This window comes from Centruroides vittatus, unplaced genomic scaffold (genome assembly GCF_030686945.1).
Source record: "Centruroides vittatus isolate TY-2023 unplaced genomic scaffold, ASM3068694v2 contig_82, whole genome shotgun sequence".
In the NCBI taxonomy this organism is placed as follows: domain Eukaryota; kingdom Metazoa; phylum Arthropoda; class Arachnida; order Scorpiones; family Buthidae; genus Centruroides; species Centruroides vittatus.
Genome location: NW_027122533.1, coordinates 1,002,319 through 1,018,925, shown reverse-complemented (window position 1 = coordinate 1,018,925; position 16,607 = coordinate 1,002,319). Strand labels below are relative to the sequence as shown.

At 30.9% G+C, this 16,607-nt stretch overlaps 1 protein-coding gene across 1 annotated transcript in view; it reads left to right on the top strand.

Moving 5' to 3' along the window:
• LOC136982333 (ATP-binding cassette sub-family C member 4-like) overlaps window positions 1–15,713 on the top strand; it is a 106,328-nt gene extending 90,615 nt beyond the window's left edge. Inside the window, exons 18-25 of the mRNA XM_067278808.1 lie at window positions 6,615–6,848; window positions 6,919–7,019; window positions 10,007–10,204; window positions 10,280–10,435; window positions 12,317–12,406; window positions 12,514–12,686; window positions 15,284–15,389; window positions 15,458–15,713. Coding sequence (XP_067134909.1) covers window positions 6,615–6,848; window positions 6,919–7,019; window positions 10,007–10,204; window positions 10,280–10,435; window positions 12,317–12,406; window positions 12,514–12,686; window positions 15,284–15,389; window positions 15,458–15,634 — 1,235 coding nt within the window. The 3' untranslated portion in view covers window positions 15,635–15,713. The remainder of the gene's footprint in view (window positions 1–6,614; window positions 6,849–6,918; window positions 7,020–10,006; window positions 10,205–10,279; window positions 10,436–12,316; window positions 12,407–12,513; window positions 12,687–15,283; window positions 15,390–15,457) is intronic.
• The last annotated feature ends 894 nt before the right edge of the window (window positions 15,714–16,607 follow it).

Sequence of the window (16,607 nt, the reverse complement as noted above, 5' to 3'; positions counted from 1 at the left end):
CGAAAACATGCTGATGAGGCACCAACAGGTCCGAAACACATAGATATCGTGTATGTGTTCACGTGATAAATAAATACCGTTTTTTTTTTACTTTGTTTACTTAATATGCAGATGCAGCTATCCAGTATAATAAGTGCCAATAATAGATATGTCCTATTTGACGAATTAAGTTTTAGATCTTTTAATTTTTTACGTTGTATGTCGAAATACGTAAACACATTCCTTTAGCAAGTTTGATTGATCTTTCTGACCTACAGTAGTAGGTCGGAAAGATCATTCAAACTTGTATCCGTGAACGTGAACGAAAACACGTGTGTGTTTTCGTTCACATGTTGAATCACGAACTCGGAAAATCACACTTCAAGATACTGTTTGATATGCCTTTATATTTTTTTTTTCAAGAATTATAGTTTTCGATACTGGCGTTTTATACACACGACACCTTCAATATCTCCAGACAGTTAATAGGAGTAACAACAAGAAATAATACCAACATTAAATTCACCGTGTGCGCTGTTCGTAAGCTGTCATTGAACATCTCTAGCGCTTACGGTGTACGCCATTGAATATAAAGGAAACATGTTAGCATTCATGCAGGGTGAATATGTCTGAATGTCTATCGATTACAGTTTTGTACAAATGCATACACATTCAGTAAATGTATTTCGAAAAAAACCCGGACCAATAAGACGATTATTTGAAATTTCACACTACGTGTTCGAGAAAAGTGAAAATTTAGGTTGATTTCTAGTAGTTTCTTTTCAGTGCTGAGTAATTGTGTTGGATTCTGCACAGCATAAAATGGGGATTGTGCAAGACTGTCACACACTAATTTAAGTTGCAATCTTCCGTCTGTATGACTCAACAGTCGAACAAATACATATGTTCTGTTAATAGAAACTGGTACGAGCGATTGTTTGAGGTACTATTAAATGAAAGTGTCTACATAATTAGACATAGAATGTAATAAAGCGATTTTTTTTTGTTTACAATTTTAAACTGAAGACATTGTTGTACACGCTCTCGTTCGTATAGCCCCTCTGAGTGAATAAAATACCAAGATTTTCAAATTATAGCCTGCTTTTTATTTGCTAGATGTTTAATGTATATGTAACAATATGTATTACCAATTACAGCTTTATCAGAAACTATTTAAAGCAGATGTGTCAAACCTTTTTGTTCCTCTGGGTCACATTAGATGAAATCATAGTTTTGGGCCACAATTATATTATATATACTTGTGGCCCAAATACACGTTAATCCTTAAATATACTTGTATGTTTAAGAGTTATCGTGTCTAAATTATAGTAATAAGTATTAAAACTTTATCACGAAAAAGAATATTTTAAAAATCACTTTTACAGACCCTTTCAATTTTTACTTAGAAATAGATAAATTCATTTATTATAAAGGAGACAAACAAAAGTTTATTATAAAAACACAAATATTTGTTTTCTTTGGGTCGCTAATTAATAAAAAAAACGAGGAAATACCATTTTAAAGTGCATTTTTATTCAACTAATATATATTTAAATAATATGTAGCCGAAAAATTTGCCAATGCGCCAAATGATATTTTTTACGCTAAACTAAAAAGTGATAGCCAAATTTAACACAAAGTAGCTAGGTCTTGCAAAGCTAAAACGAATATTAAATAAAGCTGGAGTTGGATTCATAGGATTATACATCTAAATGCAGGGAAAGAAGAGAAAGGACAAAAGATGAAGAAGTAGGAAAGTTGGAAAATTAAGGGTCAATATTTGCATAACAAAGTCTATTTAACCTTTCTCGCTACTTTTTATCTTTTGGCCTTTCTTTTCTTTTCCCGAATTTGGGTCTCTAATCCTTTGAGTCACAACTTCAGCTTTATTTAGTATTCCTTCCTCATTCACATATTTCCTAGTATCTATATATATAATCGAGAAGAGTTGATGATAATAATAATAATAATCAGCGCAGAGCCCAAACGGTTAAGAGTTGAAAGTTGAAATTTGGTACACAGCTAGGGTATGTCACGAGAACGCACATTAAGAAGGGATTTTTCGAAATTCCTCTCCACGGAAGAGGGACAGAGTTAAGACTTAACACTTCCATTAGCAATGGAAGTGTCAACAATGGAAGTGTTACGTAACAATGGAATTGTTAAGAGAAAGCGACATGAAGACGCACATGCAGTTTTTTTCGTTGTTGCGGGAAATCGAACATATTTTTAGACCCATTTAAAATTCTGTAATTAGTCTGCAAACAAGGGGGACCCAATTCTTGCATTCAGTGAAAACGGGTAAGGTTGACTATAACGTAATAATCTTAATTTTCGCTAAAACGGTTAGGAGTTGAAAGTTGAAATTTGTTACACAGTCATACCAAATTTAAGTACCAAAGTGTTAAGTAACAATGATAGTGTTAAGTAACGATGGAAGTGTTAAGTAACAATGGAATACAAGAGAAAGCGACGTGCAAAATTTACGGGCTCTGGAGAAAAAAAAAGAAAAAGAGTAGGTCTAATATGTTAGAACATATTCGATTTTTAAATTTAAACAGATCAGTTCAGTTTTTCTCGACCTTTCTTCTTAAAACATTCGATGAAAATCGAACGATAGAATCAGAATACTTCGTAAAAATCGAACAATATCAGAACATTCGATTTTCAAATTCGACCTTTCTTTAGAAATACAGTTGAGAACCGAAAATCGGAATCAATTTGGGACTGGGGTTGTTCAGATTAGTGATTTGTTCCGATTACCGATTATGTGCGAAAAAATATATTAACCTGTCCGATGTTCAAATTTTTCTCCGTTGCGTGTCGCTTCGTGTTGAATTTTCGTCGATTTTAAGCCTAACGAAAATTTTTATAATAATAATCGAGGCTATCGTATCGTTAAAAATTATTTCTTCATTTTGTACAAACAAAATAAATATATAGGAGAATATAAAAACATGAAAATTATACTTTAGAAGTAAATTTAGTATCAAAAACGTTCGATTCAGCACGACACAGTCCGACTGAAAATCGTGCCGATTACCGGGGTTCCGATTAACGAGTCTCTACTGTACTTTATTTGTTGATAAATTACTCTTTTTCTTTTGTGACTATAACGTAATAATCTTAATCTTCGCTATCGTTACTTTTGCCCGAGCAACACCGGGCCTACCTGCTAGTTTGAGAATATTTCCTTTCCACTGAAAACTAAAATATGTATAAAAGTTCACGACTTTGTGAAACTTCTTTTTTGAGTTTATGCTGTTGAAATGAATAAACAAATAAAAAAATAAAACAACTTTTCGGTTTTGTTTACACGTTTATTGAGCCGCGGGTTGGACACACCTGATTCAAAGCTTGAGATGCAAATCCTTAAGAAGCTGTTAAGCACTACAGCGAAACCAAAATTTCATTAAATTTCAAATTGTCAGTAATGTGTTGTGCTATATTTTAAATTTCTAAATGAAGAAAATGTCAATAGCAATAAGTTTAGTTTAATATGTAACTTTACAATTGAAATTATAACTGTCTGCATAGAAGCTGAGACAATATGTCTTCTTTTCACTTTTCCGGCTATAATATATAACAAAGGAAATTTATTGCGATTGGTGAAACAACGACCCCCAAGAATTTTACATTTTTGAACTCAGAGAACCTTGATATGTCAAGAAATTCAAAAAACTGGGGTGATTCTCTGTATTTATAAATGTTGGTGAGTGCGTGCGTTGAGTCACGATTTTGTTTATCCTGCTTGAAACTTAATAACTCCTGTGCATTTTGTCAAAACTTTGAAATTTTGCAGGGAGAATTGGGTATTTCGGGATTGATGCTGTTAAATTTTGTTTAAGGTCGAAGTAATGGGATATAAAGGGTCACACTGAGTGAGGATTTTACTCGTTATTAGCATTTACAATTTTTTATAGAATTCATTCCTAATCTCAAAATTAAGCTTCTTACCATTTGTAATAGTAAAAATATAAAATTTTGTAAGTAAAATATTGTAATATATGACGCTATCAAATGTTGCGGGAAAAGATTGCATGCTTGCTTCATATTTCAGTAAGATTTAAAATTTCTGTACAAGTAAATTGTATTCTGACATATCAGAGAGCTCTTAGGCTCGAAATGAGTATTGTGAAATGAAGAAGATAAAATGGACTTTTGCTGGTTACTGTTCTTTGCTTCTGGTTTAATAAATGTATATGATAAGTTTTTGAAAAATCTAGAATTTACTACAGTTAAGAAAATATAGAGAAAATGCAATGTAAATTAATACTCGAAGTCTCAAACACAGCATTGTAAACACGTGAATCAACATTTGTTTGAATTAGGCCATTTGGTTTGAGGTACAAGGTCATTTTTTTTATTCAGCTATTTCTTGGCTACTCTTCCACCTCACTGCCAGCTCCCTCTTTCTAAGAAGTTTGCCTACTAGAAAGGTGCACTTGGACAGTGGCGTAGCGAACATAACTGGCGCCCGGTGCACGGCACTTTATTGGCGTCCCTCTCCCCTCCCCCCTCCAGAAAGACATATAGCTTGTCTTGGAGACCATTTGGGCGCCCCTCTGCGAGTGGCGCCGGTGCATGATACACCCCTTGCACCACCCTCGCTAGCCACTGCACTTGGACAACACAGTACTAATTTTTCTTTTCTATTTTGGAAAGCTCCTTGAATATTTTTTCCGTGACTTTGATTCATTCGTGTATCGAAACGATATTTTCTGTTCTCGAAAAACCGGCAAAACAAGGATAGTCCTCATTAGCTTGAAGTTTACAGCTTGAAAACACCCATGTGAATTCAATGTTTTCAAGTATTGGCATTCTCGCTAAGAGTCATGATTTATACAACTATATTGTACTTGTCATTTTTTTTTTTTTTTTGTTTAGAATCCCCTTTTTGTTAAAAGCGTGGCATTACGATGGACGATGAACGTTTTCCAGGTTTGCGTTTTCGGTAAATTCTAGAGTTTTTTAAATGACTTTTTTCCATTTTTTTAAAAATTTATTTTCCATTTATTGTCAGTGAATTATTACAGGTTGTTTACTTCAATTTGGTGTTGTTGGCGTGTTGTTTTATTATAACACGGGCATGGTTGTTTATCTTCTCTTATTCGAGCAGCTCTTGTTAGTTCTTGTTGTTTTTCTAAAAGATACTCAATAACTTATAGATATTCTGTATCGCAGTGACCTTGAACGTTATTATTAATTAAAATCTCCTTCGGTTGCAATGATATGGTCTTATTTTTTACCTGCTTTGTCTGTTTCTATTCTTCTGTTCTCTGCATTGATGTGTTTGTACATCTATTGATTGTAATGGAAAAAATATGTTACAAAAACGACAATTGAATATACTGATGTGGATCGAAGGACCGAAATGCATATAAATGAAAATGGAAAAAATAACCAACAATAACTGTTTTAAAGTATTTTTTAACACCAGTTTATTGTTTACAACATTTTAACTCAGATGAATGGTCGGGATTGCAGAAAAGATAGCTAAGATTTTATCGAAGTGTCATCAGATTTTTATGTACTTTTATTATAATTCCAACCGTCCATCACTAATTGTTTAAAAATCACTTAGTTTTCATCGAATGCAGTAAAAAGAGAAAAAACTTTAAAATTTATTTTAGATTTTTTTGAGGTTCTGTGGGTGCAGATGTTTTATGGACAATATATTTCGTGCATACAGAAGTGTGTACTTGTGTTTCTGAATTTTTGTATTTTTGTTCGTTTCGACATTTGTTTTGTTTAATACTTTAGAACGAAACTCGTGTGAAGTTAGGTACAGGGGTTTTGAAATTTTTTTTATAATAATAACGAATAACATTTCCACTGAATGTTTGCTCCTCGAGAGATAATATATGACCCTCCATTATCTAAGTACTTCCTCGTACTTTAGTCATTAAAATTCAATAGCATCAATGCCATTTGTGACAAAATTTTGTTTTTTAACCCAAATTAAGCATTTTGCCTTTTTAGACTAACTAATAATATAAATGCTTTTAAAATAAATTTTCCTAACAGATGGTACTAAACACAATTCTAAGTTTTGCTAAAATAGTTTAGCATTTCTTAAACAAAAATTTTCAACTGGGAAAAATTTGTAACTCGTTCCTTTACTTTGTAATGAAGATATTCGGCACCTATAATGATCCACAAGTTGAAATTCATATAACAATGAAATGCTGTTTGACAAGATGCGTTTTGTTAGCTTCAAACCAGAAGAGATCAGCAGTTTTAATGTACTTTCGATCGTGGATAGTGCAATTCTTTTCAAGAAAACTCTTAACAACTGTTTATCAAAGTTTTGACTATCATCAGTAGTCATTTCGAAAAGAGTACGTGCTGAAATCAATCACGTGTCATATTGCTATATTTTCTGCAAGAAATTATAACTATGTTTAGTACTTTTTTGGTTTTTAGTTTTACATAATTTAGATAAAAGTCTTCTTTTTGAATTATACTTTTGCAAAATAGAACAAAGTTTTTCTTGGGTTTTAAGTTTCATCCAATTGTGATCAGTAGTTTCTTAGATACAGGTAAAAAAGTTTTAGTACGTTTTTAGAAATAATAAGTTAATAATTATTATATTAAGTAAAGCTTCGCTTAAATAATTCAAATTTTTTTGACAGCGAGAAGTCCAGTATTTTCTCATCTGAGTGTATCACTTTACGGATTGACGACAATTAGAGCATTTAATGCTGAAAGCAAGTTTAAATCTATGTTTAATAAGTATCAGGATAAGCACACTTCAACGTGGTTCCTTTACGTGGCTTTAAATCGATGGCTTGCTATATATGGTTACATAATTTGTGTCATAGATCTAATTATTACTGTTATTATTTTCAGTGTTTCAAACAATGCAGGTGAGTGAATATATTTATATATCTACAGTTTACAATATAAATGATTTTGAATTTGTATTTGTGGCTTTAGATGACGCAGGAAGTCAAATTGGACTTGTATTGAATTACGGAATACTAATTATTGCACATTTTCAACACCTTATTGGATTTACATCCGAAGTGGAATTTCAGGTATTGCATATCTAACTAAATCGATTAAAAATTTAAATTTCAATGTAACAGTCAAATGTCTTTATCGTGCGATATCATATTTTTCGAACAAGATAAAGTTTTTGTAAGAGAAAATCTTTCTGTGATCACACAGCACATATTTTTATTATTATTCTATTTAACATATATTAAGAGAATAATATTTAATAAAGGAATTTGCATGTTGATTTGATAATACTGGTATTATTAAATTTAGAAATGTTTTTCATCAGTTACTCAATAGTCAAAACTGGAAGAGAAGCACAAACTGTCAACTGTAATCTACTGAAAACAAACAAATTTATCATAATAAAAAAAATGGGTTCAAAATTCTTTAATAACAACCTGTAGTTTATGGAATGTTACATTATGTAATTGCCGCAAAAAAATTTATTTTTAAGTAACGAACTAATATAAATATTATTAAACCTTTGATAATTCGCCAATCTATTAGACATATTTACATAAGAAGTGTCATAGATGAATTTGCATAAATTAGAAATTTACAGTATTTTAAACAAAAGGAATAATTGAAAAATATAAAACAAAAGTATGAAATGATTTAGTGATTTTTATAACAATAAATTATTATATTTTTAAAAATGTGAGAGCCCAGAGTTGACAAAAACATTTTTTTTTTAAATATTTTTTGAAAGAAAAATTTAATAATGCATAAGATTATAACTTTTACCACGGACTTGCTTCCTTGTTTAAGGTGACACGTCGAATGTGTCACCGGGAATTAACGGAGAAATCGCCATTCAACCGTTGAACTAAATAGTATTAAAAAGGGGCAAGAGCAGTGAGGGGAGGATATTATTGATATGTAAATAAATGGATACTGTAAATTATTAAATTCGTAGTAGCGTGCACTTTTTCCAGTCGTCTCTCAGGCCATCTCTCTGTCTCTGGCCCAAGCGCCAACAGACGCGACCGTTCGTGCAAAAAGGTTTCTGTGTCTGTCCGAAAGACACAGTGGTATAGGTCCTGACGAATTTGTCATCGTAGTCATTGCCGACACACTGTGGACACTTCGGACCCGTGGTGCCGAAGTATAGGGCCCGCTTCGACATTGTCACAAAAATATTGGATTTTAACATGCTGAAATGAATAATAATTCGAAAATATATTTTATGACGTCATTATATTGGAGTATAAAATTGAAGTGAACATGATAACGAGGTTAATGATCGCACTCAGTAGAGAATTAACTGAATGTAAAAACAGTTAATAATTTTGATGCACCAAGAAGGAAATTTACAAAATATAACAGCAAAAACATACATCCTTTACAAAGAACAATTTTGAAAATAATTTCAGTTTAAAAATTTGGAGCTGTGAAAAAATCAGAAACGTGTTGGAAGACCAAAATCTGCAACCAAGAGAGATGACCGCAATATAATTAATTTAAATTGTAAAACAGATTTTTTGTCACTGAGCAGCATAAATTCAAAATGGAGAGAGACAAGTGTTAATGTATCAGACATTACAGTAAGGTAGATGCTACAAGAAAACGGTTACCACTTAGGAAAAGTCAAGACAAACCCCGTATGTCAAAATACGTAAGAAAAATCGGTTGAATGGACCAAACACAAACACTGGAACGTTAATGACCGGCAACGAGTCATATTCACAGGTGAATCAAAAATACGTATCGGTTACGGTAACGATGAGACACATCAGTATACAAAAGATCAAGTGAAAAATTTTGTCTTAACTGGTTAATAGTACGGATACTGAATGTTCGTGTTTACCTACTTAGAGTTATTACAATCTTTGGTCGTTAAAACATTGGAAGATCACTTTACTGATGCGAATGTCATCTACCAGGATGAAAATGCATCATGCCATAGGGTAGACAAATAAAGCAATGGTTACAAAAACATAACAAAGAGCAATTGGAATGACCAACAGTTCAGATTTCGCTCTACAAAATATTAATCATTATCATAATTTCGTAATTTTGTTTAATATTTTTTATTATCCCATAATTTGTTCAAATCATTGTTTAATGACAGGTAGTTGGTTAAAATTGTAGACATAAATTACCACTGGCCCTGTTTGTTTGTCCATCCTTAATCTGTAGATAGGAATTACACAGATGATAGCCGAAAACAAGTAGGAAAATTCTAAAAGCCAACCCGAAATGCATTTGATTCAAAACATTTTTTAAAATAAAAACGTAATTTTTCTAACGAATCGCTGTAAGGTCGTCTACCAAGTTTATTTCTTTGGATTACAAGGACGTCACACACAGAATTTGAATATACAGCAACCATACATACTATATTAAGTAGGAAAATATTTAAGGCGGGAGACCCAGAGTAACTATACAAGTACGCCTGATCTAAAAAAGTCACGTTGTTTCAAGTCGAATATGTTCCCCTGACAGGCGTTGAAAAGAATAGTGCTCGAGTCTATTAGTAACAAGAAGAGAATCATGTAATGGCAAGACGTAACTAATTTCAGGTAAAGAGCATATATTTTAAATTAAATATATTCAAAATGTAATTGAAAAAAATTGCAGCCCACCATTGCAACCATATCACAATAGATAATTGCTTGTTTAAAATGCTGTAAATTTTACAAAAGTAAGGAAGGATCTTACAAATAACTACACTTACTAATGTTGTGTACATGTAAGATTATCTGAAGTTTATAAACTGAAGATACAAAAATAAACCGATCTAATTATGAATAATGTAGTAAAACATTTCAATAATAAAATCACATAAAATAATTTTTAGTGTATATCAGTACATTCAAAAATATAATGGATTAATAAGAATAAAAATTAAATTACAATAAAGGAAAAACTAATTATTAACAATGTAATCGCACCTTTATACAAAATAGCTGTATCAGTAGTTTCAATGAAATTATACGCATAATTTCTTTTTTGGATAATGTAATTGTTACTTTAACAACTTTTATACTTTTTATTAATTCATAAAAAGTAAATTTTTCAGATGAACTCGGTAAAGCGCATTCTGAAATATAGCAAACTGAAACCAGAAGCATCGTATGAAAGCTCACTCGAAAAACGACCACCCTCAGACTGGCCACAAAGAGGAGAAATTCATTTCGATAATGTTTTTCTACAATACTCCAAGGATAAAAATATTGTTTTAAAGAACTTGACATTTCGCATTCGCTCGGGAGAAAAGGTTAAACGTCTGCAAATTTCAACAAGTATTATTAATAATTTTTGTCTGAAATTGTTCTTTATCAATAAATTGCAGGTAGGAATTGTTGGAAGAACAGGAGCTGGAAAGAGCTCTATAATTGCTTCGTTATTTCGCATGACAGAGCCAACGGGAACAATCACCATCGATGGAGTTGACACTAAGGAAATCGGTCTTCGTGATCTACGTAGTAAAATATCCATTATCCCTCAAGTAAGTAATAATTAATTCAGTAAATATAATTCCTGTTTAAAAATTTTCATGTTAGGTTGGTATGAAAATGTTTTCATTTCTTTTTCTATATAAAAATTTGATTTGTTAAATAAGACAAAACACGTTCTTCATATTTTATTTCATGAATATGGCTAAGCCATGAAAGTGTTATGTAATGTGATTGAACGTATTATTATGTAATATGAAGTAATTTGTGAAGTGTAATTCGATAATTTTACGAACAAATCACATTCATGAACAGTAAGATAAGATTATTTTTCCCTTAATTAATTGAAACCAGCAGTTAGAATAATGGAAATTTTTAATTGGCTAGGTTAAATGAATATATAATGTATAAAATATATTCGAGACACGAAACGTTTACCTTTATGCTTCGTAGAAAGTTTTAAAATTGTGTATGATTTAATAAATATATTTTATTTTTATGCAAATAAGGATTTTACGATTAATGGTTTTACCTATTTGTTTAACAATATTACAAGAATTCCATAAACTTATATTCTGATTATAAATGAAAAATGTGTTAATAAATAAATTTACTTTTTACAGAAAAACATTTAATTTAGACAAAAATCAAATACAGTCAAATCTTAGGTTACGAACTAAATACGTTTCTAAAAGTTTTTCAGAAACTAATTTGTTTTTAAATTGAAACAAATTTTCAAATAAGAAACAATGCAAAATGGATTAATCCTCACCTGAATACCAAAACATAACCTTTTTTACATTTTTAGCTGTATTTCATTTATAAGAATGCCATGAAATGCAATATAATATTAGTAGTAATTGCTCAGTAAACTTTGGGTTATATTTTATTTTAAGCATAGGAATTATACTGCCCTCTTTTCTCTTTGAATTTATTTCAAAGTTTATTTCAAAGCAAATATGCCATTAAAAATTTTGTTTTTATACAGGGGCAAAGAGAATTCGAATTTTACTGTATACACTAATATTAAATTTTTAAAATTAATGTTGGTTTATTAATAGTGAATATACACTGACATGATGAAAGTGTAGAAATTCAATTAGTCTATCGGTTGAAAAGAATAAACATTTGTTATCTGCAGAGGTAACGTTTATAAAATAATATTAAAAATAAATGTAATCAACTAATTAATTGTCATCAAAAACTATGTAGTGAGAATTCTAACACTTACAATTACAGCAAAACAGTCTTAAACAGTGTCCATAAAAAATAACTGAACATTTGTGATTGTCCGATGAATAATGTAAGCTTTTCATGTGGAGTGAAAAAAACTTTGTTCAGACAAGTTATGCGGTAAATACCATGAGCCGAAATAAAAACAATTGTAAGAGTGCGACAAAGTACTGTACATGCGTGAAAGTAGTCAATGTGTTCGTTTTCAATCCGATTGAAAAACATGATCAGTTGACTGAATGCAGAGAGCACGTAAACAAATCGAAATATGCTGCAAGTGTACCGTAAGAAATTGTACAGTAGTTTTGGGAAAATTAGATTCACACACAACTTATTGAATGTTGCAAAAATACAAACATTTTGATAATTCTCATTTCCATAATTTGGCTCTATACTAATTTTAAATGTTACGAATTAACGATATTTACTGATTTATTAAATACATGCCAATCAGATAATGAAATCTTATTAATCCGCTAATTTCTTAGCAATCAGATTTAATTTCTGAAAGTTCAAACTCACCTAAAGTGTTTTAATGAAAGACGAAATGGGATAATCTCGACACAGGCTTAGCTTATGACCATTAAAGTAACATATTTTAATATTAATTGATTTTTTTCGTACTTGTAACGCATATTGTTTAATATAAACACGAATCGTAAAATACAAACTATCAATACACGACATGCGTATTTTTTCAGGATCCGATGTTATTTACGGGGCCTCTTCGAAGAAACATGGATCCTTTTAATGAATATTCTGAAGAAATGCTGTGGAAAGCCATAGAGGAGGTTAATATTAAATGATTATTTCAATTTGCTTTCAGAATCTTTTCTTAATTTTTTTTCTAATTTAAAAAAACTATCATTTATTTTTTTAAAAAATGTTTGAATTAAAGGTACAATTGAAAGAAGTTATTAGTAAATTACCTGGAGGGTTGGATACACATTTAACAGAAGGAGGGCGAAATTTCAGCGTGGGAGAAAGACAGTTAATTTGTCTTGCCAGAACCATTCTTCGCCAGAATAAAATTCTTATCATGGACGAAGCCACTTCCAATATTGATAAAAAGTTAGAATATTAAAAATATTATAAAATTTTATGTATAAGTTATTTTATTTTGTAATTCATATTATGTACACAATAGTTATGATTATAAATTTTTAAGCCTTTGTATGCTTATTATACAATTTCATTATTTAAATGTGTACTAGGACAGATCGTATTATTAAGACTTATCATACCGGTGTCCAAGTTTTTCAAAATGAGAAAACGTATCGAGAAAAAAGAAGTCTTTAACTGGCAAACAATAAAGATTTTTTTTTTCTGCGTACATTTCCTCATTTTGCAGGACTTGGACACAGGTATGTAAGTCCTAATAATACGATCTGTCCTAGTAGACATTTAAATAATAAAATTGTGAGTATGAGTTTGGTATAAGTAAGATTGTTGATATTTACGATGATGAGATTTATATTAAGCCATAAACAAGATGCTTGATTTGCTGAAGGGTTAAACTTACAATAAATCGCTCTGGGAATCTGAAACCAAATGCTGACGAATCCTCGCAAAAATATTATGTTTAAAATATATTATACCTCGTTTCTCATCTTTCGTTTGCTTATATTTTGTTTCTCGAAATGAGGATGTGTAAGGGAAAAAAGACTCTATTTGTTTTCACAAGGCAAATGGAACTAAATATTAAATAGCTCAATATTTAGGTTCATAATAAAATTTAAGTGTAAATAAGTAATTAATTTACGTAACATAAATGTTCTGCTGTGTGAAAATAAGCTGTTCAATGCATGCATCTCAGCAGGAGCTATCAGTTATCTGTGAATGGTGTTTGTAAATTTTCATCTGTTGTGTGTAGTGTTGTTCACCTGACTACTTTTTGTCTGTTTTCTTCGTCTTTTGAGTCTGTCTGCATGGTATGCACGAAAGTTCTGAGGCCTTCGTTATTTTTAGAGCGTTAGTTTTCTTACTCATGAAAAGCAGTGAGTTTAGTGAGAAGTGAGCAGTGAGAAGTAGTCTTTCTTACGATGTGAGCAGTGTGTTTTAATTTCTTATCCTTCGATTGTCTCACATGTTGTTGTGGTGTAACAATATATTTTTGCGCTTACTCGTTGTTGGAGTTTGCGATTATAATTTGAATTGTTTGTGGTGCATTCCAATATTGGCCTGCTGTTTATGCAGTTGTACTTTGTGGTTTCTATTCGATTCGTTGTGTCTCATATAATTAGAGTCTGATTACCTTGCTTATCTAGTATATCATTTTAGTTAACGTGTACAAATTATCTTTCGAAATAGGCAATATTGTTTGAATGAATAAAACTAGTAAATAGTCAGGGCATTATGATTTATAATGAATAAGTATATTTTTAGAAAAGTTTTACAGAAAGTTATCAAAAGAAAGCCAGCTTGTTAATTTTTCTTCGCACAGCGTACTTTTTCGCACTAGCGGAGCGAACATTCTTACGGGCAATTCCACCTTTCATTGTAAGCTCTCATCGCTTCAATATATAAAATAATCTGCAACGAGGTTAACTTTTCCAACAAGATTTAAAACTGCGTGTATTGTATTATCTGTTACGATATTTTAGTTAAAACTTTTCATATTTTTAATTATTATAAAATGGCAAAAAGCGTAATTTTTAAGGTATGGATAATTGTTATTAGCATTTATAATGTTTTATAACATGAGAAATCGTCATTTAGTCTGACCCTACTCGAAATATTACACACGAACCTTCATCTCCTCACATCTTCGACCTTTAACCACCAAATTATATAGCATTGATCTCCTGTAGTACAATCCTTAATGCAAAACTTTAGAAATTTTTGACTAAAAGCAGGGGAGATAATAAGCTTTAAGCAGGGTGAACAAAATCTGGCTTCTTCTGCATACATCCACACATACAGAAAAAATGTACGAATTGTTTTTTTCTTCCGATGTTTCAAAGTTCCCCGAGCACAAACATGTAAAAAACCTTGAAGGTCATTTTTGACCGATTGCCATATTTTTTCTCTGTTGTATATAACAGAGTAGGGACGAAGGCGGATCTACATTTTCCATGGCCTAAAGCTTAATGAAGTCCAATGGGGCTTTATTTTTTGTTAGATTAAGAATCTTTAAATTGGAGTTTAAAATTTACCTATAATACAACAAAATCAGAGTTGAAATATATTTATTTTTGAAATGGTGTTGTATGACATACTTCATATCGATAAGTGCTCATTGTTAATGAATAAATATTAAAAATTTATGATAAGAATTCAGTATTTGTGAGCCCTCGACTCTTGGGACCCAGGGCATAAGCCCTATTAGTTCCTATGTACTTCCGTCACTGAGTCAGGATATTAAAGCAAAACAACATTCTGTCGACAATGGCTGAAATCGTAAAATATATAGTGTAAATCAGGACTAAAAAATGAAACGGGTGAACACGTGTAATTACTGTATTAAGTAAAATGTAGCTTCATGTATTAGTATACTATGTTCGTTGAATGCCACGCTTATTATTTATCGTGGATACAATAATTGGTTTGAATTAATATCAAAAGTTGAAAGTAGTAATAATCTTAAGTAACTTTCCCACTTTTATTCGTGCTCCATATTGATACTATTATATCAAATTATGACATATTTTTATTTACTTTCTATCCAGAACCGATTCCTGTCTACAGAAAATAATTCGAGAGAAATTCAAATCTTGTACAGTGTTGACAATAGCCCACAGATTACACACAATCATCGATTCAGATAGACTTCTGGTAAGATTCTTCATTTTAATAATATAAGAATAATTACCTGTTAGTAATTAGGCAATTTAAATTTTTAGGTACTAGAAGCAGGGAAAGTACAAGAATTTGACTCGCCATATGCATTACTGAAGAACGTAAATGGTGTATTTTATAATTTGGTAAAGAAGATGGAAGTAACTTCAATGAATGAGTTATACAAAATTGCCAAAAATAAATATTACGCTAAAGAGAGTGTCGAACATACAAAACTATAAAACAGTAAATTATCTGTTACGTATAGATTATGTGGATCTAGACTTATTGATGTTTATTTTGTCCATTTCTTTGATTATTATTTCCGCACATCATCTAAAGCATAAAATTGTTAAAATCTGAACATTTATCAGTATTTGCGATTTCTACGGATCGATTTATACATGCTGATCATTTAGATAAATGTCATTAGCAGTTTTTTGAAATAATATTGTGAGAAATTTTTACAATAGTGTAATTCCGGGAAAAAGGTGAATTTTAATGTACGAGGGTAGGCTGAAAAGTAACGCACACATGCTTGTAGAACACGAACAAAAACAATTAGCAAGATCGGGCAAAAAGTACATTAAAATACAATTCTGAAGCTTCGTTACCATCATAGTCACCGTTAAGGCTAACACAGTTTTCTCAAATCCAGGACTTGACAGCTGAAGGCAGCTGTCAAGTTCTGGATTTGAGAAAAGTTGGAAGAATTTTTCAGTGACAGAATGAAAAAACTTGTTACACGCTGGGAGAAATGTGTAAGCCTTAACGGTGACTATGTTGAAAAATAAATATATGGTTTTTAAGCTTGAGAATTGTACTTGAATGTACTTTTTGCCCGATCTTGCTATTTGTTTTTGTTCGTGTTCTACAAGCATGTGTGCATTACTTTTCAGCTTACCCTTGTATTAAACAACAGAAAATAGATTTAATTGTTAATAATTTAAACAAATTTTGTTTATGAGTTTAATCAGGACAATCTTACTCGAGAATATAATTCCAATCTTAAATATGTAATCTTGTAGAAATTTGGTTTATGGTAATAATTAAAATCAAAATTATATTGTTCAAAATGTTTTTGCATCTGTATTATCTCTTTTCCTGTATCTGATATTTAATCGATGTATTATTGAAAACTGGTACGGAATTTCTTGTATTGCATTGTGGAAACAAAAATTTCGGGATTGCAATAACTTTAATAATTGACTTTTA